The sequence below is a fragment of the Perca flavescens genome, chromosome 14 (genome assembly GCF_004354835.1).
Source record: "Perca flavescens isolate YP-PL-M2 chromosome 14, PFLA_1.0, whole genome shotgun sequence".
In the NCBI taxonomy this organism is placed as follows: Eukaryota; Metazoa; Chordata; class Actinopteri; order Perciformes; family Percidae; genus Perca; species Perca flavescens.
In genome coordinates this window covers 14,276,733-14,303,633 of record NC_041344.1, presented here as the reverse complement: position 1 = coordinate 14,303,633, position 26,901 = coordinate 14,276,733, and the positions used below count along the sequence as shown (strand labels likewise).

The window sequence follows — 26,901 nt, the reverse complement described above, 5'->3', positions numbered from 1 at the left end:
GGAGAATCAATAATCAATATCAGGCCAACAACCTAAGAAATGTCAGAGCAGACTGGGACGTAGTAAACAACTTCCCGCGCCCCCTCCCATTTCTTTCCTCCCCTTACTCCCTCCCTGCTCACTTTTGCACACGTTGTTCATAACTGCTGATTTCCCTTTGGTCATAGCAATAGTATCCAACCCACCCACCCCCAACATAATTCACATGAGGGCTGGCGTCTGCCCTCAGAACTCCGTGTCATTCCCAGGGCTTTTACTCTATCGGTATTAGTACAGAGCCGTGCTCAGGGGGGAAAGCAGCCAAATTCCTTTACTGCTACCATTAGTTTCTTTCATTTAATAGCGAGTGTTCAAACATGATTCTAAAACACCATGACCTTAAATTAAAGAGGCGGCTATAATGTTTAAACCTCAAAGATTAACGAATTGCGGTAGAGGTTGCAATAAATCGGACTGGAATGACAGATGTCAGTCAGAGCAGCACCATGCAAACATCCTCAGTCTGTAGCAGCCCGGAGGAGTTCCTTCTGTGGTATTAACTGCTTTAAAAAACACTGACTGCATAACATTTGTGTATAACATTTTAAGTAATTACACTGTCCCTCGTGTTATGCAAAAACGTAGCTGGCCAGCGAAGGGCTGAACAACCCAAATAACGTTATCTGCTTTCGGTTTCATACATTCAACACTGCCCCTCTGCCAACGCATCCCCCCTAATTTACTCAGCCAATTCCTCCCGGTTTTGTCATACTCATAATTACTGTCTCAATCGAAAGGAAATCCGGACTGAGACATGCTCTTGCAGTTTCTGAAAGTCGTTAAGGTGACACTGCAACGCATGCAGTCGAGAAATAATTTAACAATAATTTAACAAATCTACTTGACAGGGCTGAAGGGACTGATAACACTAAGACTGAGCAATCTGCTCCCTACACTGTTATGTCAACAGCAACAATAAATCAGCAAATTATTACAAAGTATCATATTAATATGATATTCACCCACCTCTGTAATTGTCCAGAAACGGTGTTCACATTATTTGGCTGTGTCCTCCCTTCGTGTGTATCAACGTGGTGGACACATACTGTATCTTCCAAGTGCTGAATTGCCCAAAACCAAAACATGAAAAAATGTCAGATTTGGGCTATATCAATGTTGTTTTTAAGATATAAAACACAGACATGTACAATGAGCTAAAGCGACAATCTGAGGTATTCAAGCTACAATTGCATAACAAATGTTTATGCTGTTTTCAGATGTGCCAACTAGGTTATAACAAGGTAATAATCTTGAACGCAGCCGCAAATCTCAATCACAAATCAATGTACACAGCTCTGACCACGTACAAAAAATGAGTTAACCTTGCCACCTCCAAAACACAAAGTTGCGATGGTGTAAGCGGAGTGTCACCATGTTAAGCATCCTCCCCAAAATATGTAACGTTATTCCAGAATATTTAGGATAATAGGCAAGGCGGTAAAGTAATCGGGATACGGTGGTCACTTGGCGCCTTATAAGCCGTGTATTGTGAAAGGTTTGTTTATTTTGTAACACGCGAGTAGCTATCATCCGTACAATAATATACAGCCTGTGCTACATTTGGTATCAATGGCACTGGCAGCAGCTAACTAGCCATCTATCAGCAGCCTGTTTGAGGGCGATTTAGGCAAATTTCGCCCAGCACAGCTTTAACTTAACGTTACACTGTACGCAAGCTGCGAATGAGTGGCTAACGCCTACGGCTTTCAAACTATTTCTGCAAACCAAGTGAATCTGACACAACCCTGCACAAGTGATGCACATAATCTTACATCTCCGTCACATTCTCGTAGGCACTCGTGTTACTACATCTCAGCTACGACGGCTAACGATGCACTAGCATGTCAGCTAAACCATAAAAATCTTCCGACGCTGATTCAAAGACAAACGAACAGTAAAATCGAAAGAAATACACTCGCGAAAAACGAGGCGAGTTAAATTCCAGTGGTTATAAAATAACAGATGCAGTGCCGTGTAGGTTATTAAAAAAACACTAACTGTCAACAAAATGGCGGCTGCGTTGAATCAACAGAGACCCGAAATGGATCTCTTTCTATTTCTTCTTCCTTGGTGTTAAAATCCTTTTTCCTGACAGCAACTGGTATCCGTAATATCTCCCGAGATGCTCCGAAATCCACTCCGATGCGCCGTTAGCTAGGCCTGGATGTGTCAGCACGGGCCTCTCTCGTTAATCGGGCCTCCATGTCTACTCAGCCCGTATCGCTACTGTGTCAGTACAACACGGGCATTCTCAGTCCCAGAGAGGAGGGGGGGAGGGAGGGAGGGAGGGGGAGGACCGGGGAGGGCGGAGAGGGGAGGAAAGGAGAGGAGAGCAAATGTCGGTCGTACGCGGTTCATGCGGTCCATGGTCATTGACAAAAATGTATGTGTTTCATTATTACACTATTTTCGGTTGCTGTGTTTTCGGCTGGTTGAGGGTGTGTTTGCTGGTATGCAACAGTCAACTGTCCAACTGGCGGTTTCAGGTGTACAGAGAGTCAACATAACGTTACAGTAAACGGTAGGCTACAGACGGGAGGAGGCAACGGGAGCACTTTTGCCTATAAATAAATCATTCTGACCCATAAGGATGTTAGTTCTTCTTTTCTGTTGTAGCTGAATTATTAGTCTACTAATCGATCAGTTTTTTGATGTTAAATTAATCTGCAACCATTTGTAATAATCGATTAATCGGTAATTTATTCAGTAAAAAAAATGCCAGAATGGTTCCAGCTTTTTAAACGGGAGGATCTGCTCCTTTTCTCTATTTATTATTATTTTTTTTATCTTTGGACTGTGGGTCACACAAAATGATAATCTCAAGGTTTCAATTTGGGGATTAGATATAGGCCTAGTGATGGGCATTTTTCACCTTTTTTTTGTGCCAATTTTTAAACTACATTATTAATTGCTGAATCAAAAATTAAACTAGTCGATCATGAAAATAAGAAATAGTTGCAGTGCTATAAAGTTATAAAGCCACCTACTATATTATACTAGGGCTGAAACTGCTTATTGTCATTATTGATGAATCCGTTCATGATTTGTTCAGAGTAATTGATAAGTTTATAAAATGTCAGAAAATAGCAAAAACAAAAAAGAGTGCCCATCACAAGTAGCTTGTTTTGTCCCAAAAAAATTAATTTTAGAATTATATAAATTTAAGAAAAGCAGGAAACCATTGAGAAGCTGTAACCAACAAATGTTCAATTACATGACTTGTTTCAGCATATTCTGTACTGCTGTATTTGGCTCCATAGCCAACAATCATATTCTACTGTATTGAAAGCGAGATTTTATATTTCTGTCAAATCTATGATAAAACTGCACTGTTCTATTTTATTCTATTTCAATGGATAAGACTATATTCTAATGTATTCTTCTACATATACTGCCATATTGAAAGTAACCCTTTCTATTGTATTCTATTCTATTAAGATTCAAGATCCAACAAAAAATTACTGTCATCTATTAAGCTGTTAGGAACACGGAAAAGCCTTAAATGTGCTGATTATTAAAGAGATTGGTTGGTAGACCAATAAAATGGTCTGCAGTATGAATGTACAGTATCTGGCACTGAATCTCTCATAATTAGGGAGATGGAAGAAGCATTGTGGGGATCACAGGGTTAGCTTTAATATCTGGAGCACATCAAAGCTGGATCAGATTGGGTGGAAAAACAAAATATTCTGCATTAGGAAATCGTCTTACCAAGAGCCTTAATGCAAAAGTGTTACTTCATAATTCTGTGAATTCACATCATTTTGACAACCACTGGCAGCTAAGTGGTGAAAGTCAGTCGTTCAGAAAACCACTTAAGAGGGCAGTGTAGCGAGAAGGACACATCACCTCCACATCTCGTCAGCAAACTGCACGTCCTTTTCTGTGTAGTGTAGCCTAATAATGGTGAAGATGTTGGAGTAGAAGACATAAAGGTCCTTAGCAGAGATGAGTGTACTGTAGTGAGAGTTGAAGCTGTAAGTTATGACTGTGATGGATGTAATGCATTTTATTTAAACGCAGACAGTGCAGAGGGAAAGGTCTGAGGTGAGAAGCGTGTCTCTTGAAAAAGTAAAGGGAGGTAGATTTGCTTGGCCAGTTTCTCAGATTGCCTGCCTCTCCTGTTGCTCTGTCCTGATGGAGCGAGGTTCTGGGGGTTCTGATGTGGACAGGAGGCTGTTGTCGACACCGTCAAGGCTTTTTCTGCACACTGGGCAGGTATCATGCTGCGAGAGGGAGAGAAAAACGTATTAATCTGCAGGCAAAAAGTCAGTGATATAACAGCATCTACAGTAAATAGTAAGTACAACCTGAGATCAACATTAGTAACAACAAATGTTTCTGTGTTGTCGTCACAGCCCTGAATTCAGGATGTGTGACACTCTTAAAACCTTGACAGATCTAACAGACCTTCAAACCCCTCAGCCCACTGATCACATCCACTCCTCGTTCTTACCAGCTCCAGCCAAGGAACGATACATTCACTGTGGAAGTAATGGAGGCAGGGTAGTTTCCTGACAGACTCCCCTGATGAATACTCCTCCCTACAAACTGGACACTCCAGTCTGCAGTCTGGGAAAGACAAACAAGAAAAACTGAAACAGAAAGTATGAGTGGTGCAAGAGAAATAGACACAGAGAGACAGAAAACCCAGTCATAAAATTATTTTTTAATGATGAACACCTCAAATGAGGAAGACAGTTCTATAGACCGTTACAGTGTAACACCGCGATACTTTTATAAGTTTCATTTAGCGAACCCAGTTTAATGATGTGTGAATAAAGATTTATTCATACCACTTTACAACAATTCACATTTCTTTTACCTGTTTTTATAAATGGTCAATAAGTAACAGTCAATCCAATGAGTCATTGTAATACATAAATAGAACTATTTTGGGGTCTCCAGGCTGTAGTAATACCTTTCACTACCTTTGAAGTAGCGCATCCTAGCAAAAAACTATGAATTATTTACTAATATGCTACTCATAGTTAGAAAAGAGAGAGTAGGGGGGCGGAAAGGAAGCTTGAGAGGAAGAAAAGAAAGTAATAATAAAAACATAAGCAGAGATAAAAAGAGGAAAGGAAACTGAACGATTTAAAAGATTATTTAAGATAGGGAAGAAAGGAGGGCAGGAAAAATAGGAGGAATGGGAAGACGGGATGAGGGAAGGAGAAACAGAAGGAGGAAAACAGGGATAAAAGAGGGGAAGGGGAGATAAGACGAGGAAAGGACAGATAAGAAGGAGAAAAGAGTGAAGGAAATATATCAGGAATGATAGGAGGACAGGAAAGATCATAGGAGGGAAAGCAAGACAGAAAGGAAAGGAGGAGGAAACGAGATAAGAGGAGGAAAGAAAAAATGGGAGGAAGAAGAGAAGGATGATAGGAGATGGGAAGGAAAACTAAGAGGAGGGAAAGGGATGTGTGCAGTGTGCCATGCTGGGATTGCTACCTGTCTGTTCTTGAGAGATGCAAACTGTTGGCAGGGATGAGATCATCTCCTTTTCTGCAGGGGGTGGACCTGTGCCCTCCAGCTGTCCTAACAACTAGGTAAGTGCGAAGAAACAAAGAGTATGGATATATAGGAGGAGACATGAGGGGCAGAGAGGGGAAACAGAGGAAAAACAAGAAATGAACAGTTTGTAACTTGAATGTACCAGAATTTTGAGGGTTTGTTTCATTATAAAATGAGGGAAGAAGAAGAAGGAAACCATGCTAAACACAAAGCTTAGAAATATAGATATAGATATCACTGACCTCTGTGATGACAGCATCCAGACCTCCCTGACCCCACGCATAATCTCCAGGGTTTGAGTGCAACTGTAGCATGCTGGATCTGAGCGAGAGAGAGAGAGAGAAAGAGAGGTTACCACACAATGTTAGATGAAATCAAAAGTAAATGATGTGAATCGAAAATTAAAAAGCGTTTACAGTGCAGCTGGTGCAGCACCGGAGTTTCTGCTGTTGGAAAACAGGCCAGCCAAGAACTGCTGCACGATCCTTGAAAGGGCAAAAACAGACAGCAAATATGTCTGCTTTAGTGTGCTTTCAAAACACATACTGTACCTTTACTTTATATTCAGCAGTATAAATTCATGTTATGCCTTTATGATTGTATTGGAGTAAATCAATGAATGCATGCAGCTGTACTCTCTCAGTCAAAACGCACACAACAGATTAGTGTTATACAGCATATTATATATACAGTAAGTCTGATGCTCATACTGCATGATTGATGTAGAATAATAATTTTACATAGGGATCCTTAAGTATGGAAGATTACATAAGTGTTACCAACTTTAATCACCTTTTAAAGCAAACCAATCCCATGTAATGAAGTGTACAGTATGTATACATTATTAAAAAGAGTTTCAAACTTGTAGAAACTTATAAACCTGAGGGTACTATGAATGTTGTTTCTGTTTATAACAAAAGTAGAAATAAGAACAAGAAACAGCTGTTTATGTGTTTAAACTGTATGTTGGTGGTTATTGGTTATAGGCTACATGTCTACATTTTAGTTCCTTGTAATGTAAATCACAAAACATAAATAGAAAGAAATCAATAATTCAGTAGCACACTAATGGCATACTAAAGGATGTTTACACCGTCAGAGTTCAGCACACACTGGTTATGTTTTGTGTACTATGTCCACACACACCCTTCCACTGCAGGCCTTTGTTCAGGCCTGGATGACCTCTCTTGTTCAGGCTGGGAAGGTGACTCTGGTTCTCCGGCCTCAGTAGAGCCTGGCGACACTAGAGAAAGACGGCTCTGACCTGCAGATACCTGCTCGCTGTCATCTGGGTCGCACTCTGATGAGGGCGGATGTGACAGCAGAGCAGAGCGCTCCATAAACAGCAGTTGCCATAACTTGGAGAGAGACCAGAGAACCAATGTGTCAAACAAAGCCTCAGAAAAAGAGGAGTGTACTTATTAAAATGTCATAAGGACATACCTCTGAGAAAAGCAAGTTTGAATCTTCACTGGCTGCTGATCTGCTATTCTGCAGGAGACTAAACAGGAAAATACAAATTGTTTTTGATATCAGTGGTTTAAAATGAAACACACAACTCTTAAGAGCCTCAAACTGTTACTGCAGTGACCATCATGCATTCTAATACTGCCATGCTTTAAGACGTTTTTTATAAACAAGAGTATATAGAGAACAGCACATTTAAACACCAAAACTGAGCTGTACCTGGAGTCTTCTGTCACCTCTTCAATGAAGTCAGAGTCACATCTCGGGCATACAAAATCCTTGAAGAGAAAATAAAAAAATACACTACATGGCCAAAAGAATATGTACACTCACATTTCTTGTCTAATGCCAAAATGATGGGAATTAAGCTGCTGCTACAACAGCCTCCATTATTCTAGGAAGGATTTTGACAAGAGCTTGGGAACTGGCTGCAGAGTGATGTCGGGTGATAAGGTCTGGCCCACAGTCGGGCTCCAGTTCATCCCATCGGTTGTTGGATGGGGCTCAGCCGTGTCTTTATAGATATGGCTTTATGGTGACAGGACAGACAGGAAAGGGGTGAAGTTAGAGATGGGTATGGCATGCAACAACAGTTTCTGGCAAGAATCAAACCACATACATTGCAGTTATATGGTATGCTTCTTTACCACAAGGCCACCAGGACGTAGCAACTGTCACGTTGAAAGAGAAAATGGCCTTTTCCAAACTTGTTGACACAAAGCAGGAAACACACTATAGTCTAAAATATTAGCTGCAGCATTATGATTTACCTTACACAAAAATAGAGAGACAGGGGATCCCTCTCCCCCTGTTTCCTGTCTGTCTTTAGGTCAACCTTTAAAAAATGAAACGAGAAATAATCTTTTTTTATATCTGCATAGGAGTTTCCACATATTGTTGTCAATATAGCGCAGATGAATTCCATCTACTCTCTCTCTCTCTCTCTCTCTCTCTCTCTCTCTCTCTCTCTCTCTCTCTCTTTCTATTTATCACTCGCACAGTCATACGCGCATTTGCTCCATCGTAACTATATCTGTGCGTAATCGTGCCATGAAAAGTGCCAGCTGCGCAACAAATGCGCTCCAACAGTGGCTTTCACAACGCGCTCCTCTGCAGAATTTAATCTCCAGCTAAATCAGTAAAAGTTAATCAGTTTTGTCTTTCAGTTGGGCTTAGACGGGAGGGTACAAAACTAATCGCGCGCCAGGGGTTAAAGGCACCTATTTGCGGCTCTGTGGCATGTAACAGTTTGAGAAGCGCTTCTGGTGCATGTGGCGACACCCAGCCAGCCCCTCCTACGTTTCTCACACGCAGTTGACAGAAGACAACAGTCGCGAACAGGGGTGCTTCTAAATATGGCAACGTGAATCACCAGCTTTTAGCCTACTCCCTCTGTCTCTATAATGTAAGATATTGGCGCATGCTGTAGCCTACCCACATAAACAGCCACCAACAGGCTGCAATATGTGTGCTTTGGTGATACCACGAATTACTTCTAAAAAATCAATCATGCAGTTAAATACTTTCAAAAATAAATAAAGATCTCTAACAATCGCAACCACTCCGTCCATTCGCGTGGGTTATTCTCAGGCCAGCACGTGTGGAATAAAAACACTCTCCAAAGTGACTCACCGGGATTTTGGGGTTTGTTTCACATTTACAGCAGTGACAGAAAAACCTGTGTTGTGGTGTGTCCGCAGCCTCCGCCATCTTCACGGTGACGCACAGTGCCTGACCTGACGTCCGTGTAGCAGCCCATAAAAGTCTCACTCGGTTGTCCAACGGGTCCGAGCAGTCCCGGAGAGTTTGGTGCCCGTGAGATATGTCAGAAAAACGGCTGTAGACAGAAAGCACAATCATATCGTTAACGAGCAACGGCAACACCCTCCTCAGTTTCATCTTTATAATAAAGTTTGTTAAGGAGAGATAAGTAAATATATAAATAACCTTCGGCGTCAAGATCCAAGACTTGCTTCGGTCACTGCTGCAAAGATCAAGTTGCTAAAAGAAGCCAAGAGCTCCAAAAGCAACAAGTTGGATCACGGATGTAGTTTCCTTCAAGTGTGTTGGGTGTCGCTAGAGAATAGAAAATGTTTAAGTGGGATCCTCTCTTTTTTTAAACACAAATTTGGTTCTGATGTATTGAATCCTCTGCCTAGATTGTAGCCTAACCATAGATATCTATGATTGTAACCAACTAGTTTCGGCGCAGAACTCGATCCAAGCGGTTTCCTAGCAACGCAATTCCAGCTATAAAATGTCAGTTTATGACAAATAATCTGTGTAAATATGTTATGATACTGAACTTGCTTAAAGTGGGAGGTTTGAGTCAATTAACACATTAACCCTTGTGTTGTCTTCCATTCGACCATGAGTCGTCCTCCTGGGTCAAAACCATATACTGTACCTATATTAATATTAACAGTATATGGTCAGAACTGAAAATCACTTTTTATAACGTTTTTGTCTCTTTTGGCGCTTTTTTCAATGTTTTGGCACTTTAAAGTTTAACGCTTCTTTTCACTACCATGTATAAACACCCACTAACACCAACTAATTACTAGATTTACACTTGTTTTTGGAATTCATAGCCAATAAACCTCATTTATAGGAAATTAGGCTATACCTCTTGAGTTGAAAAGCAGAAATTGTGAATTTTTTAGGCTAATATTAAAAGGAAGGATAATCACAGGATGTGATTCCTGTTTTGGATCAAATTTTTGGCTTCCTATTTTCTGAAAATTCAAATGATTGTATTTGAACATCTTGTCAGAACAGTGCCATAGGCCTACTTAGCTATGAGGAATGCATGTTGGCCAAGCTCAGGGTGGTGAAAATATTATAATATTTGATAATATTGTTTTTTTGTACATTTTCCTCCAGACGTTTTCCACCCTGTTAGCGACATATTCAATTCAATTCAATTCAATTTTATTTATAGTATCAAATCATAACAGAGTTATCTTGAGACACTTTACAGATAGAGTAGGTCTAGACCACACTCTATAATTTACAAAGCTCCAACAATTACAATAATTCCCTCAAGAGCAAGCATTAGCTGTGTCTATTGAGACAGTGGCAAGGAAAAACTTGTTTGTTTTAGATGGGCGTTAAAGGATATATCCTGATCAAAAATAACTCCTAGATTTCTGACAGTAGTGCTGGAGGCCAGGACAACACCATCCAGAGTAGCTACATCTTTAGATAATGAAGTTCGGAGGTGTTTAGGGCCCAGCACAATAACTTCAGTTTTGTTACAGTTTAACATCAGAAAATTATAGGTCATCCAGGATTTTATATCTTTAATACATGCTTGAAGTTTAGCTGATTTGTTTCGTCTGGTTTGATTGATAAGTATAATTGGGTGTTGTCCGCATAGCAGTGATAATTAATTGAGTGTTTCCTAATGATATTACCAAGAGGAAGCATATATAAGGAGAATAAAATTGGTCCAAGCACTGAGCCTTGTGGAACGCCATGTTTAACTTTCGCATATTTAGAGGATTTATCATTAACATTAACAAATTGAGATCGATCAGAGAAATAAGACTTAAACCAGCTTAGTGCAATTCCTTTAATTCCGACTAAGTGTTCTAATCTCTATAACAGGATTGTATGGTCAATAGTGTCAAAAGCAGCACTAAGATCTAATAAAACAAGTATGGAGACAAGTCCTTTGTCTGCAGCAGTTAGAACGTCGTTAGTAATTTCCTGATTGAAAGTCTTCAAATAAGCTATTGCTATGGAGAAAATCACATAACTGATTAGCAACTACTTTCTCAAGGATCTTGGAGAGAAAGGGAAGGTTAGATATAGGTCTATAGTTTGCTAATACCTCAGGATCGAGGGTTGGTTTTTTCAGAAGAGGTTTTATCACAGCTACTTTAAATGACTGCGGTACATGACCTGTTAATAGAGACATATTGATCATATCTAGTAGAGAGGTGTTAACCACGGGTAATGCTTCTTTGAGTAGCCTCGTTGGGATGGGGTCTAAGAGACAGGTAGATGGCTTTGCTGAAGATACCTTTACCATTAGTTGTTGAAGGTCTATAGGAAAAAAACAGTCAAAGTATATGTCAGGTCTATTCGTTCTTTCTAGCAGTCCTGTGTTGAAAGGTGAACCATTTGAGGGCAAAAGGTGATGAATTTTATCTCTAATTGTTATAATTTTATCATTAAAGAAGCTCATGAAGTCATCACTACTCAGAGCTAGAGGAATAGATGGCTCAGTAGAGCTGTGACTATCTGTCAGCCTGGCTACAGTGCTGAAAAGAAACCTTGGGTTGTTCTTGTTTTCTTCTATTAATGCTGAGTAATAGTCTGATCTGGCATGTCTGAGGGCGGTCCTATGTTTCAGACTGTCTTGCCAGTCCAAACGAGACTCTTCCATTTTGGTGGAGCGCGATTTACTTTCCAGTTTTTGCGAGTTTTGCTTTAATTTACGAGTTTGGGAGTTATACCAAGGTGCTAGTTTCCTTTGCTTCATCTTCTTCTTTTTGAGTGGAGCAACAGAGTCTAAAGTAGTCCGTAGGCAGGCCGTAACACCATCTACACAATTGTTGATTTGAGAGGGACTAAAGTTTACATAAAGGTCCTCTGTTGTATTAAAACAAGGTAATGAGTTTAGTGCTGTTGGAATGTCTTCCTTAAATTTAGCTATAGCACTGTCAGATAGGCATCTAGTATAGTAGCTTTTATCTAATTTCGTATAATCGGGTATTAAGAATTCGAAAGTAATTAAGAAGTGGTCTGATAATAAAGGATTTTGCGGGAATACTAATACATCTTCAATTTTGATACCATATGCCAGCACGAGGTCGAGGGTGTGGTTAAAACAGTGTGTGGCCTCATGCACACTCTGACTGAAGCCAATAGAATCCAGTAATGAGTTGAAAGCAGTAGTAAGGCTATTGCTGTCAATGTCCACATGGATATTAAAATCACCTACAATAAGTACTTTGTCTGATTTAAGGACTACACATGATAAAAACTCTGAGAATTCAGATAAAAATTCAGAATACATATAATCACAAAGTTTTAAAAATGTAAGTGAAACAATACTGAACTTTTCTTGGATAGAATGTGTCCTTTGTGCTATGATAAAAGTGTAATTCTTGTTGCATTAACAGTTTTAATTTTTATGAAGAGTATATATCTTGAATATTAAGAATCTGTACCTTTTTGGTCCCCATTTTGTCTAGTATGGGGAATTTAATCAATTAGAAATAAATGTATATGTATACTAGTACCTCACTTAACGAAACAAATATACCAAACACTTAATGTTGTGGTTAAAATATTTTCTTTTTAAATCCTAGCGTAACAGGGTGTAACCTATGGGTGGAACCAAGTAGGCCTCTAACAAGTCAGATTCAGATTCACCATATCCAATGATTTCTCCTGCATGGTTAACCTGTATTGTCTGGAATAACATCAAAATAATAATAAAAACCCTGTGGGGTTCCACCCTGTTAAGCATACATAACATAAAAGGGTGGAACCCGACAGGGTTTTTATTATTATTTTTATAATAATTATAATTTTTTAGCTAAGTTAGCTGTAGCTCTTTGAGTTAGCAACATTTAGCTAGCACACACTCTACAGATGAACAGGACTTAAATAACTATTTCTAACATGTTTTTAAAAATGTTTTATCCAATAAACATTGTGGAACAGGGTGAAACTTTAAGGGTGCTTCAAGCAGGTGTGTCACATGCAATTTAGAAAAATAAAAGAGAGCGTGACAGTTTACCTCAGTTTCCCAGTTGAATTCCCTCCAAAAACAAATGTTGTCACTTCCTGCAAATGGCTGTATGGATTTGTAGTCTTTTTTTGGGAGGCAAGAAAATACGTTTATATATGGAATGTGGGGACATATATTATATAACTACAGAAAACAAATGTAGTTTTACCAGATTTACTTCCTTGACTAAAGGAAGTGTGCCCTAGTCTATCAAAGTAATAAAGAATAAATTGAAATTAAAAAATATTTTAAATTATTTTATGGATTATATTTATTGAGGAAGTTGATTACATTGCATTGGGGACATGCTGACTTGAATGCATACTGTATACCACTGAAAAAGGTGCTTTAAAAAGAAAAAAAAAAAAAAAAAAAAAAAAAGTAATTTATCTGTGTTAAAGCAATAGAAAACACCTTAACATATAATAAAATTAATTTGTTATAAATATTTGTCTAACTTTTAGACAAAAATAAGAGTAAGGAAATCATTGGGACATGGAAATTTGATCCAAAACAGGAATCACTACATTCAGTCGAGATACAGTTTCAAAAAATTAAAAAGAAATTTAAATACTACAAAAATGTAACAAAACACACAAAATTCAATGAAAGTATAGATTTTTGTTGTATTTGCAAAGAGCATTATATGGAAACATCCATGTTATTTTTGGGTAATCAAAATTAGGTAGTTAAAAAGAAACCAATATTTCTGATATAGACATTTAGATACAGGTCAAATTTGACCTGAAGACAACACAAGGGTTAAAACAATATCAAAATACAGTATCTTGATAATTATCTTGTCAATGAGATAATGCATTAATAACTGTAGTAGACTGTGTAAGCATGACATTACATTTATTAAAAACAAGACAGTGACTTGTAATAATAACAATAACCAAAAGCAGCACCAACAAACAGTGACAGGTATATATTGTAACTGAAACAACACTTTTATAATCTTTACAGTAAAAGAGGTTTTGGCAAATAAGTGAAGCATTCTCATTTGGAATAATAACAAAGCTTTGTTAGTTTACATTTAAGCCACAAAAAATTTTGTGTTGGCCAAAGTTGAGCCACTCAGTTATGGATCAAATGTTAGAATGGCAACATTTCAGTGTTCAGCTCCAACTCAAACATAACCCTGCATAAACACAATGTCAGTCTAGACTAAGTCATTAAAAAATGGGAACTATCCAGGCTAGAACTGTCCGACGTGGCACACAGCTTGTCTTTTCATACAACAAAAGTGTTTTCCCTGCATTCACTGACACTTGGTCAGAATGCGCTACATTTCATACAGCTTAGGCATCTTATTCTTTTCACATTTCAAACTATCTTTTTTTTTTTTTTTTTTTTTATTTGTAGACTCCAAAGTAGCTAACTTGTCCTGTACACCTTTAGAAATAAGACAACCCCACCTCTGCCTCATGCACGTGCCCTGTAGTTCAGTTGCTTAGGTAAATATACAGACTCAGTTACCCCCTAAAACAAATTTTAATCACTGTGGGGAAATAAATACAAAACAGATCCTTCATTAAGCTGAAAGGGCCCTCCTCCTCCATTTCTGACCCTCCCTACCCCTCTTGTCCCTCTCTATCGAGGTGCGGTGAAGGCCCCCTGGGCAGCGCTGGTGGCAGCATTGGTGGCAGCTTGGCGTACGACCTGATTGGACATGACTCCGGTGGCGAACTCGGCCTGGGCCTTCTGAAAGCTGGCATCCGTCTGCCTGTATAGACTGTGGACCTAAAGAGGGGAAGAGCAGAACGCACTGACACCCGATACATGGAACAATTCAACCTCATATCACGTACATTGTGAGGGTGAAAATGATACACAGAACCCGATATCGTGGCTATTCTTCAGACTGTTTGTTATCTACTGACTGCGTCATGGTAAGTGTACCACCTGGGCACAGCAGGTGCGAGTATTTCCACAGACCAGGTAGAAAGTGTACAGCATGACAATTTGGATTTCACTTTCTCCCTTTTACTTTATTTTAGGAGCCACTAGATCATGTCACAATATCTGTTGTCTACCATTCATTTTTAGTCTTATGAAAAGCATTTACAAGCATAGTGCACATTCATATTTAAATATCTTTATTATTTGAATTAGACCTACTTATTTCATTCATATGAATACTTTACATGGACAAACAATTATGATTACTTTTCTGCCTTTTTGCACGATTGCCTGCATGGCATGTGTAACTATGTAGTTATTACCAAAGCCCGTCTACGGAAAGCCTTTTCATTCCCTATTTAGCCCCATTGTACCGAATTTGGTTGCAGTTCCACCAGAGTTCCACTGGGGGCGAAATCTCAGATTTAACTTAAGTTTTTGCAAGTTCAACATGCATTATAGGTCAAAAGTTGAATGAACGAGTACTTATGTCCTTTCGGTTCCTTACAGGTTGAGTCGTTGTTGCCCACAACACGCTAGCATTCTGCTAATGAATGCTGATTGGTCAGTGAAGGACTGATTACGACCAGAGGTCCCCCTTGACGGCATCCGATGCAGAACCAGAATGTCAGAGTGAATATTTGGGCGTGGTCTTTAAAACATTAGCAAACTTCTTTCTAGTATCTGTATTGACAGGGAGAGCCTAACCTGTCAGCTGTGTCGTCGATGCCTCGAGAGAAAAAAGGAAGTGACTCAGAGCTTGCCATAAAGCAGTATATTTGGGCGTACAATGTGTATAAAGTCATTGACATTTTAAAAGGCTTTTTAGAACAAAAAAGCAACTTTAAAAAAATCTAAGACCCAGCAGTGTGTATTTTCTTAACCTCCCTTTTCAAATGCAACATTCAAATTACTAGACAAAAAAATTATATCTGAGCAAAGTGGATTTTGAGAGGTATAGCTCCATAGACCACCATTCATTCTGCACTCGCCTGTGAGCACCCTATAGTGGAACCAGAGTGGAACTGCAACCAGTTGAGAAGCCGGAAGTATCGAGAGAGTGGAACTTCTTCCGTTATTAGAAATTCTTTGTTATTACTTGGTTACGTTGTATCTTATCTTTGCCGTGCCACAGCTTTTATTTTAGTCAACCATGAATTAGAACTAACTTATAATTTACGCTATAACTAGGTTTGAACTTACACACTGCTGGTGCAACAGGCTGCAGGATACTTTGGCATGTAAACACCTTATCCAGGTTTCTGATCATTGTGTGCCTTGTGCTAAGGTGCATTATGAACTCAAGTTAAATAGTAGTTTGTCGATAAAATAAAAAAAATAAAAAGTTACACATATATAAGTAGTACAGTTCAAACAACCAAAGACCAAATGTAATGTTCAGGATTTAAGACAGGCTGACAGATGATCAGAAACCCGGATACTGTTAAGATTGTGCTGTAGGGACATGAATAACCAGGTTAAAAAAAAAAATGCCACATCCTGAAATAGATAGAAGATGGTGTGACTGACACCTTGTCAAAAACACAACCTTAATTTAAGTCACTACCTGTGAATTTTCCCTGCATGTAAACAAATTTATTCAGCTTTCACCTTCTTCAGCATGACAACTCCCATGGCTGCTTGGGCAGTAAAGAGGACGGCATTCATCATCATGATCGCACCAACAGGGACACTGGTCTTCAGAGCAGCCAGGCTCACGATCCAACCACTGAGGGAAAGAGACAGTGAAAAATAAACCAAGGAAAGAAACTGGAAAGAGTCATGCATCTGTCTAACACAGAGATGGTTTGTTTGTCATACCTGAAACCCCATCCAGGGATACCAATAGTCATGATGACGGAGACGACCACTTGGGCAAAGAAAACGAAGAAGAAGACAAAGAAATTGAAGGAGCTGTCACTCCTAGAGAGAAGAGATAATAGTGTTACAGTAACAGCTCAATGCCATTTATTCTTTATGTAGCTAACTTACACCTAAGAAAAGAGCAAAAACTTTACACCGCAAGTGAAGGATAAAAGTTACAAATTCTGGCCAACACGTTTTTGGTGCGTTGGCTTTTTCAGTGAGATGGTGGAACACACCTGAAGGCTTTGTACATGGGTCGGTACCAACAGACGAAGGAGCAGGGGGTGAAGAGGAGGCCCCAGAGGATGGCGAGGCCCAGGCCAACACCACCCGATGGGTCCACGCAGAACATAGCCATGGAGGAGATCAGGTTGAAGAACAGCGTGCAAGTGCATACTGGACATTGATAAAATAGCATAAAAGGGAAACAGAAGGAAGAATGAGAGTGGTTGAACAAGAATGAACAGCATAGCAATCGGAGTTTATAGATCAACTCTTTGTTGCTTTATTACAGATCTGTGTACTAAAACACAAATCCAAAACACCCCTCCCAACTCTAAAGAAAGAGCTAACTTGCCAGGACTTTGGCTGATGCAATAGGATTCTATTTATTACCCTCCTTTGCCTGCTGCTTGGTTTAGAGTTGGCTCATTCAGTTGTCCCACTGTTCAGGCTCAAGCAGGTTTTGTTTTAGGACATGCCTGAGCTACAAGAATGATCATCCTTTGAAGAATTTTGTTGAAGGCCATTTTTATAACCATTTTTTTGTCTGTTTTAAATAGTTCTACCCCTACTGTACTGTAGTCTTGGACTGCCAGGCCTATCTCCATAGCGCTGTGGAGGAGGGTCTGGCTAGTCCACATAGTAGTCCGGAATGGGAGAAAAACGTGCTCTGGTTTATTGGCATTTCTTTCAACCAATCACAATCATCTTGGGCGGTGCCAAGCACCGAGCAGAGCCATGGTGCCTCTGCAAAATAGCTTCGGGAAGGAACTTGTTTTGGTGGAACGTGTACGTTCAAAAGTTGTTTGAGTCGTACAACAGAAAACTCAGATTGGACACAGTCTAGCTAGCTGTCTGGATTTACCCTGCAGAGATCTGAGGAGCAGTTGACCATAGTCCTCATAAATCGACTGAAGTTTAAAATTACAACACAAAGAAAGCAGAAGGTAACGGACATCCGACCGAAAAGTGACATCCGGCAGAATGAGAGCAATCCCGGAAGTGGAACATCGTGGGTATAGACTAACTGTACTGTAACTGGGGTTTTGTTTTGATTTTGTTAATAAATCAATATGTTTACATTTACTTAACAAGGACAGCAGTTTCAAACCATTTTAAAAACTTTTCTTTACAAATAGATCTTTGTTTCCAGTGACACCGCTACCACAATAAAAAGAGTTCAAACCTGTAATCATATGACTTTGATTATAGTGAAATTTACTTTGGGTACATGGAGTGCGATTGACCTCTCTACCACTTTGATTTTGATTTAGTGTAGCTCATATATTACAATATAATTATAACTATATTAGGTGTCAAGACAGAAGTTTAAAAAACAAAACTGAGTTATCCAAAAACAGTAATAAGGAACTTAAAACATACAATTTATATTGTTGTTTACATTTCATAGTTTTAAAGGCCAGAGGTTCCCAATCCTGGTACCAGGCCTTGGAACATTAGCTATAATTCAACAATAAAGCAGAACTGCTTTTGCAGTAATTAGGTCATTATAAAGCTAAACAAATTATTCTTTGCTTTCTGTTTATTTTTTTTATACTCTCTCTCTCTCTTTCTCTCTCTCTGGTTAGCTCACTTTCTGCCTCACTTTATTTTCCTTTTTCTTTCTGTCTCTCTGTCTGCATCAAAGTTTATTTCTTAAAACATTCCAGAACCCAAACTTACATTTGTGAACATGAATATGAACTCGGAAAAAAAACCAAATAATAATTTAAGGCCCCCTTTAACTTTTCCCAGTGTGCTGACGGGGGTGTGGAGAACAATTATGATCTGAAGCTTTGGGTCGGTTATTTTCAACAATTTGAATTGATTATTGCGTACGGTATATGCCCCTGGTGAAGATAGCTAAACCATCTTCAACTTTTGGTGGACACTGATTTCAGCTGGGTCCTGCCAAAGTCCTCGATCTGGCAGTAGAGTGTCAGAGTCTTTGTGCAAACATTCCAGCTCTTATTCCAGACAGTACAGTCCCACACAGACATGAGTCAGCTCTAGGTTCACTTTCTTACGTGATTATCTCAGGTACAAAACCTCCCCCATCTGCAAAGTGTCAACAGGTTGAGGTTTTAAATTTGCACTACGATCACACAAACAGTACTACTTCCCCATGCAAACACAACAACCCAAACCCCTGGAGAGTTTAAACTCTTTGATAATTATGTTACGTTATGACACTGCAACAATGATGTTGGGAATTCACACAACAGGGCATAGTATGAGTTACAGGAACTCACATATCCAGAAGTAATACATGATGGTGACGGTGCGCTGGAAGCGCTGTGTGATCTCGACATTGATGTCCTGGTAGAAGCAGGGGCCCACAGGGCAAAATGAAGGCAGTGGGGGCCAGTTATTCTGACGGGCTGATAAACAGAACAGTGGGAAAACAGTCATTAACAGTGATTTCTTTTGAAATCATTAAATCAATAATCCATTAAGGTATCTTAGGTATTTATTTCCCCTCTTATCCTCCCTCTCTTACAGGCTCCAGGTCCCAGGCTGTGTGACTCGAGCTCTCTCTCTCTCCTCTCCAGCTCCCGGGCTTTCTTCTCCAGCTCCTCCTGCTTCTTCAGGAGCTCTGCTGTGGTAGCATTCACTGCAGTCTAACACAGTAAGACACAAAGTAAATGATGCATTGGAATTGCATGCCAACTTTCGAAGAGAGACGCTATGTCTGGTGTCATAAATAATGAAAAGGATTATTTAAAAGACGTGGTAGCATAGAAGCTTCACAGAGGACAGGCTTTCAAGGTACACACATTTCTATTTTTCTAAATCCAGTAATAGCTTAAGTACAATCCCATTTTGTGCAACCAACTGCCACTGAATGTGCTGATGTTAAGATCAGATGGTGAACCCTAGTTTTTTGTGAAAAGCAACAAATGTTTACATTGCAGCATGTATACCTGGGAGAAATTGGAGCCATAGTTGCGAGGCTCAGTGGGTGTAGTTCTGCTGGGTGGGGTCTGTGCAGGCACAGATGGAGCAGAGGGAGAGGTGGCTTCATACGGAGGTGGATGCTGGTAAAAAACAGACATCATACATCATTTGACCTCATCCTATAAGCACGCCCAGAAAAAATATGATTTCACTACTTTCTGCATTGGAAATAGCTTAATTTTTTATTCTTCCTATCAGTACCTTCACATATAAAGCATTATACTGCATGTACAATCATGTTACTGACATTTACAGTAGAATTTAAAATGTATAAATGAATGAACTCTGAACTACGCCCAGTCCGCACAAGCTTACAAACAGCCAGATCCTAAATACTGCATATTCATTTTCAAACAATACAACAAAAGGAAAAAAACTAAGAAAAATTATTTGAATAATATTTACAATCAGTTTTTAGACCTTCATGTCTGCAACAAAATGTGTAAATCACTGATTCACTTCATTAATACATAATGCATGTATGAATGCATGTATGAATGAATGCGTGTACAGTATGTATATATGTATGAATAATTGAGAATCTAAATGGAGAAATCAAAACATATGAAAAATGTAAAATAAAGCACATCAGATCAAAACTTTTCCCAACTCATATGTCATTGTGGGAAAGCAGGATGCTTGTGCTCCATGTATAGTTCCTATTGCTGTAGTATTTGCCAATATCAACAGCTGACAGGAAGTACACATGGACCCACGCTGTTTCCTAGCAACACAATTTCAATGACACGACACATAACGTAGACCCAAGCTGTATCCTAGCAATAAAAATACCCAAATCTTTAAGATGCATATCATAAAGCAATGTGTATATTTCAGCTCTTTCATCGCAATTAGTCTTAGTTTAATGAAGTACATTTGTACAATCCAGACCTCCTAACCAACGGCGCAAAGAAGGCAACTGCCCCCCAGGGGCCCCAAAACTCTAGGGACACTTTTACTGTTTGATACTTACTGTGCGTCAACTGGCATTTTAATTAAGATTATATATCAGTTATATCTTGCACCAATAAAGCAGAAGATCATCAGCTGACATTATAATGGCATTATGATAGCTGCAGTTTTATTACACAATCTTGAGGTACTGTATTGTAGGGAGGTTTTTTTAGCCTGGCTCCAGACAACTGAACTGCCACCGTCATCTGTGATTTCTTCATCGAGTCAAATAGAATGAATGAAGGAAGTGAAACGAAATGGCAATTCGGTCAAGTATTCTCACAGCGAGAAAAAATAAATCATGTATAGAAATCTAAAGTTTGAATGCATAGATAATTGTTTTATAATCGCATCCTAGCCCTCTGAATCAGAATCGACTCGTAAGGTGCCTAAAGATTTCCACCTCTACTCTGTCCCTGCAAAATAAAACATGGCAAGCCCAGGCTTGACACTTAAGGTGACTGTTGCATTTTACATGTACATTATCAACAATTACCCCTTATTATTACCTTATTATCTCACAGAAAACAAATAAATATTACTTACCCCAGTAGTATTATCAAATGGGTTGTAAAGGTCCAGTGTGGCATATCCTGTGTTGCTGCTGTGTTGAGTCACTGCAGGGTCCTAGCAGAACAAAAACAAATGATTATTCAATTAGCACAGTAATACATTTGACCTGGTCTGCTGAAACATGAATCCTTGTCAAACAAACCTGAGTGACTTCTACTGATGTATTCATTTTTAATAAGAGCTTCAAATGGTCAAAGATTAAGGAGGGCAGAAAGGCCCAGAAAAAAAAGCCACACACGTCACATGAGCAACAACACGCCTGCTATTACACAGAGCCAACACCAATGACTTCCGCCAATCAAACACACACACACACACACCATGAAAAACTACACTGACACAGGCTAATATTAGATTAATATTTCATTTCACCCACTTGGAAAGGGTTGTGGTCGTCCATCGGCTCTGGAAAGCTTGTGTATTTTGACATATCGATGGCGGGTTGTTTGGGAAAAGAGAGCTAACGTCAATTAGCCACCACTTGCTGCTAATGTTGACGTTAATAAACAGTAGTCACGGCGTGGAAGAAAAGCAGCGGTTGGGTGTCTTCTAGCAGATAAAAAGCTGCATTAGTTTCTTTTCTAAATCGAAAGGGCGGGCGATGTAGTCGGTTTATCCAGTCAACTAGCTACCCGCCCCTCCGATGGTCATCTCCCCGCAGTCTAGATAAACAGTGAACACGATTTACGGACAGGTTGATGGTTGTATGTATTCCCCGCAGTTTTTCCCAAACCAGTCCTCACTGTCAGGATGAAAAGGATCGCTGGAAAGCAAAGCAGATCCTTTATTTTCTGTTTCTCCTGTATACTAATAACGGTAAACAGCCGAGGAACAGGAAGTAACCATCCGTCATGTGACTGCTGCTGCGGCTGCGGCACAGGAGCACGTGGGAACAGGAGGGGGCGTGGCCAAGCATGTGTGCTGCCAAAAATGGTTAAAGGTTAAAAAAAACAATAAATAACAAATGAAATGTATAAACTGTAGCGCAATGGTACACAGTAAAAAGGTGCTGAAAATAAATATGGAATTATTATTGTAACATGAGATAGGTGGATATGCCAATATAAACAGCAATGCTTTTATTTATATTGATAGTGATAATGATATTAACATGTTACAGAACAGTGCGTATTTACACTATGATATATTATAATTTACTGGTAAGTGGATTATTGGTGTTATAGGGTTATTGCACAGGGATTTTTCTGGCACTATGGACTGATGTTAACTGTTCATCATAGTGACGGCCTGTATATAAAATATATTAGAAGAAATTATCTTATTATCTTATCTTATCTTATACCATATAAATCATCTTAATTAAAATTATAAGATGATAATAGATATACATCTTGCATTTGATTAATTTACTGCCAAAAGGTGTGCAGATTTGTCATTGACCCTTGTGGAAATTCATTGTTTGCTTTTAGCATACAATGGCAACTAAACATTTGATCTGTGAATTATAAACCTAATACTTTTCAAAGAATATTCAATATATTTTGGGCATCTAACTCCACTCTTAACATGTTACTGCCTGTAGGCTAATGAATGTTTGACCTTAGTCTTTGCAACTTTTATATTTTCCTGTTTTTAAAAGATACGTTCCTTCTCTTCCAGTAGATGTCACCCTTGTGTTTTGACTGAATAGTTTGCTCCTCTTCCCATGTTTTGCTGACTGTGATTCTTAGGAGGAATGTGTTGTGAGATGCAGCAAAAGAAACACTGATCCTTCTTTAGCATGTTTTATTATTACCTTGGACACATGTCTTCAACATTCATCTTGAATCATTGTTGCTTCAAGAATGTTATTTTCATGGAACTTATAAGTTGTGAGTTTCCTAGAGTTGGTCTCTTTGTGGTCCCATCTTGTATGAAGGGTGCATGCTTAAAGGACCTTTTCATAGGCTTTTCTCATATATGACCCTTGCAGTCACATGTTGAGCAGTAGCAGAAAGGATTCCACCTTTAGTTTGTACACACTTCATGGCCTAATGCCCTTGTATAATCCAGCCTGATCTCTTTCTTCTCTTCTCCAACAAATCACATGGGTGAGGGCAGTCATATGATTTCATAACATACACATGTCAGACTGTCACGCACACATGCAGTACTCACATAGCCCTGTTCATAGACAATCTGTACATTCTGTTTCTTGACCGGGACGCTATTGTAATTAATGAACCGATTTTAACACATATAGACTGTCATATGCACAAGTAGGCAACTATTAATACAAATTACATATAAGGGTTGGGTATTATGGAAATATAATATTTATGTATATCAGTAGTCAGGACCACCTTCAGAAGATGACGGCTAAGCATCCAGTTTGATTTACCCTTTAATTAACTTTCAGGTCATCTTACATCATACTGTCTGACAGTATCACATACAAGTTATATGATGTTTACACTGAGTGAAATATTCAAACCCAAGGCTCCATGTTTTTTTACGGCTATTGCATCAAATGGGAACATTCTAGTGGGGTCTCTAACATTTGAAATAGAGCTCTGTGGGTTTGAAAAATGTTTTGACTGCACAGCTTGAGAAAAACATGTTTATTTTTTTTTTAACCTTTTCAGGCCTCTGACGCAATAGACGGCTAGAAATGGCGATAGGTGTAAACCGAGCCCTGGGTATCCTGCTCTGCCTTTGAGAAAATGAAAGCTCAGATGGGCCGATCTGGAATCTTGCTCCTTATGAGGTCATAAGGGGAAAGGTTACCTCCCCTTTCTCTGCTTTGCCGGCCCAGAGAATTTAGCCCACCCATGAGAGAGAGACATCATGGCTTTCAAACGAGAAAAGTGGCAGTTGGTCAAGGCCACACTCCCACCCTCCACCTTGCCCGCCTCTCTCCTCCTCAACAGCTACAGACACAGAAATGGCACATCCTAAGGAAAGCTCATTGTGGCTTTAATTCTGCACCAAGGCTGAATTTTGGGAAAGAGACTTCAGATACAGTATTAGGGGACCACTGTGGCCTATATAAAAGCATCCAAAGAGCAACTCGTCATGGGACCTTTAATTACAACATTACAACATTAATGACCATAATACAGGGAGGTGAGAGTGGAACTGAGGCGGAAAGTCACTGAGCCACTGAAAGTCTGATTCATAGATCAACGCAGCCATTGAGATTAAATTAATTTTCCATGGAGAACCATAAAGAAACATAGCTGACATGTAGATGCTTGGGTGGAAATGGATGTGGCATGGTTAGGATAGCAAAGAATGAGTGGCCATTTTTACAGGCACATTAGTGATGAAAACTTATTTAACTTAACTGTTGCAACTAAATGAGCAGGAATCACCACTTATGTTGTAGGCTTTACTTTGTTTGTCTTCATGCCCTGGTCTAGCAACATCTGTGTTTGTCAGCTGACTCCTGTGAACCCTTGTTTCCTCTAATTGCTCTGTCATGATTGGTCCAGATGGCCCCGATTCAAACGCAGTGGTCTCGGTTCCTCCCTGTCCTAAAACCACAGCATTCTTCAGTCAATTGAGCAATGCCTGAGGAATGAACTGGCATAACAGTTGTGTGTGGAAAAGGACCCGGCTAACAAGGAGGGACTGGGTGGTTTAGACTGCTCCTATGAGGCTAACAACCATTAGTCAACCAGTCAAAGGGGTCATTTAGACAGAATCAGGCGTTGTGTGTGTGTGTGTGTGTGTGTGTGTGTGTGTGTGTGTGTGTGTGCGCACAACGCCAATTTTCTCATTGCGCAAATAGCAGGAACTTTCCAAGCACTGCGGTTTGGATGAGTGCTTACACAAAAACATGGGTTTTCATCGAGGCCATTGAAAACATACTTTCTGCTTGGGAGACATAAAAGCAAGTACATGACGGGTGAAGTTAGTGTAAACCATGCATACTTTAGAAAGTAAGTACATTTCCTCAATTTTTTTAATTTACTCAGTTTTGATGTACTTGTACTTCACTTGTGCATTTCCATTTTCTGCTACTTTTTTACTGCACTACATGTATTTGACAGCTGTTGTGTCGGGAGTGTGGCCTTGACCAACTGCCACTTTGCTTGTTTGAAAGCCATGATATCTCTCTCTCTCATGGGTGGGCCAAATTCTCTGGGCGGGCAAAGCAGAGAAAGGGGAGGTAACCTTGCTCCTTATGACCTCATAAGGAGGAGATTCCAGATCGGCCCATCTGAGCTTTCATTTTCTCAAAGGCAGAGCAGGATACCCAGGGCTCTGTTTACACCTATCACCATTTCTAGCCACTGGGGGACCATAGGCAGGCTGGGGGAACTCATATTAATGTTAAAAAACCTCATAAAGTGAACTTTTCATGCCATGGGACCATAAAAAATTAAACTAGTGGCTCCCAACCTTTTTGACTTGTGACCCCTCACAAAAAGCAGGTGTGTTTGTTCCACCAAAGAGACATTTCCCATCTAAACTTCACATGGTTTCATTTAAATAACTGTAACATTTCACAAAAAAAGCAAAGATTAGAGAAAAGTCCAAAATATTCAAGCAATTTTCTGTAGCAGAACTTTTTTTCTGGACCACTGGACTTATTTACCTAAATGTACAGTATGTTAAGTAGCTAAAACTTGCTACACCTAAACCTAATAATGACATTTACAGTATAATGATATATGAGAACAAGCGCTTTTAAGTCCATTTTGCTGATATTAATAATTATTCTGTAAGAAAAATGATTTATGCAGGACTGTAATTGAGTATTTTTACATTGTGGTACTGGTAGTTTTACTTGAGTAAAGGATCTGAGTTTATCCTCCAGACACACACACATTTACCCACAGAGGTTATTGAGAACATTCATCCCAAAGGAGGCCTCAGTCCTCCCGCTGCATGCTCAGCACAGTGTATAAACTGGGAAGCACTTCAGAGGGGCGCTTGCTTCACACTGTTTGAAAACCTGGAAAAACCATCACAGCCTGTGAACCATAGCAGTACTCTCCTCAGGAAGTGCCTGAGACACCCTGAAGGTACATTTTTCACAGCAAAGTGAAGTCAGCCTCAGACTTAACCACACATTTTAGTTGAGTCAAAGAAAGATTTTAGGGACTCTGAACATCATTTTCAGCTAATGGTACTCTCTCTCTTCACATTTCAAGTTTGAATATTTTGTTTGCATCCATTATGTTGAAAAGTAGGTTTTCAAGGGAGCAGCTGGAAATATATTTGCATATAATAAGACTTAACACACCACTTAACACTTTGTACCTGGGTGCAAAGCCAAAGCAAAAGGGGTGGGGGAATTTTATATTGATCTCATTCTGTAAGCTGGAGAGTGGAACATACAAAGTACAACCTCTCCTGATGATATGAAATAACTCTCTCTTTCCCTCACTCATTTTCCTTTCCACTCCCCGTTTCCCTCTCATCTTTGCCAACTGTCCCTCAAAGCGGAGTTCATAAAATATGAATTGTCTTTGGGAGTTTTTAATATAATTGAGTGAGCTATGATGAGACAAGAGCATACAGAGGACAAGGTACTCAATTGCAAATGGAAAGATGGAGGGGTGAGGGGGTGTGGAATAATCAGGAGAATATGAAAGACAGACAGTGATGTAAAGTGATATGCAGACGGACGACGAGGGAATGGGAGGTACGGTGAGGAGGCAAATAAAGAATGAGTGTTTGAAAAGGAATCGTCAAACAGTAAA

The 26,901-nt window shown here is 39.5% G+C and overlaps 3 protein-coding genes across 5 annotated transcripts in view; all 3 read right to left on the bottom strand.

The window, feature by feature from the left end:
- Positions 1-2,278, bottom strand: part of ash1l (ash1 (absent, small, or homeotic)-like (Drosophila)) — a 32,366-nt gene extending 30,088 nt beyond the window's left edge. For both annotated transcript variants that reach the window (XM_028596733.1, XM_028596734.1), the window contains exons 1-2: positions 2,038-2,278; positions 1,006-1,100 (exon numbers count right to left, since the gene is read on the bottom strand). The gene's annotated coding sequence lies outside the window, so the exon portion shown is untranslated. The remainder of the gene's footprint in view (positions 1-1,005; positions 1,101-2,037) is intronic.
- Positions 2,279-3,650: 1,372 nt separating this feature from the next.
- rnf115b (ring finger protein 115b) lies at positions 3,651-9,225 on the bottom strand. The gene is made up of 10 exons (XM_028597317.1): positions 8,971-9,225; positions 8,656-8,860; positions 7,243-7,301; positions 7,000-7,057; positions 6,703-6,914; positions 5,973-6,041; positions 5,799-5,877; positions 5,494-5,587; positions 4,496-4,611; positions 3,651-4,265 (listed from the first exon to the last, which is right to left on the bottom strand). The coding sequence occupies exons 2-10, from the start codon at positions 8,731-8,733 to the stop codon at positions 4,143-4,145; spliced, it is 888 nt and encodes a 295-aa protein (XP_028453118.1). The 5' UTR covers positions 8,734-8,860; positions 8,971-9,225; the 3' UTR covers positions 3,651-4,142.
- A 4,153-nt stretch (positions 9,226-13,378) lies between these two features.
- Positions 13,379-22,113, bottom strand: scamp3 (secretory carrier membrane protein 3). 2 transcript variants are annotated; one of them, XM_028598270.1, is made up of 9 exons: positions 21,624-22,113; positions 21,221-21,301; positions 19,687-19,800; positions 19,263-19,383; positions 19,015-19,143; positions 16,777-16,936; positions 16,496-16,597; positions 16,286-16,403; positions 13,379-14,515 (listed from the first exon to the last, which is right to left on the bottom strand). In XM_028598270.1, the coding sequence occupies exons 1-9, from the start codon at positions 21,675-21,677 to the stop codon at positions 14,366-14,368; spliced, it is 1,029 nt and encodes a 342-aa protein (XP_028454071.1). In that variant the 5' UTR covers positions 21,678-22,113; the 3' UTR covers positions 13,379-14,365. The 2 variants fall into 2 exon arrangements, with proteins under 2 accessions (XP_028454071.1, XP_028454072.1); XM_028598271.1 differs by lacking the exon at positions 21,624-22,113 and adding an exon at positions 21,390-21,469.
- Between the last annotated feature and the right edge of the window lie 4,788 nt (positions 22,114-26,901).

Bases quoted from the DNA above. Each gene is read 5' to 3' on its own strand.
- rnf115b (XM_028597317.1), bottom strand. From the start codon at position 8,733: ATGGCGGAGGCTGCGGACACACCACAACACAGGTTTTTCTGTCACTGC. The intron at 6,915-6,999 runs GTATGTCCTTAT...TCTCTCTCCAAG, and splicing joins CAAACTTGCTTTTCTCAGAG to TTATGGCAACTGCTGTTTAT. The intron at 5,878-5,972 runs GTAAACGCTTTT...TCTCTCGCTCAG, and splicing joins GGTGCTGCACCAGCTGCACT to ATCCAGCATGCTACAGTTGC.
- scamp3 (XM_028598270.1), bottom strand. From the start codon at position 21,677: ATGTCAAAATACACAAGCTTTCCAGAGCCGATGGACGACCACAACCCT. The intron at 19,384-19,686 runs GTATACATGCTG...TTACTGTGTTAG, and splicing joins ATGGCTCCAATTTCTCCCAG to ACTGCAGTGAATGCTACCAC. The intron at 19,144-19,262 runs GTAAGAGAGGGA...TCTGTTTATCAG, and splicing joins CAGCCTGGGACCTGGAGCCT to CCCGTCAGAATAACTGGCCC.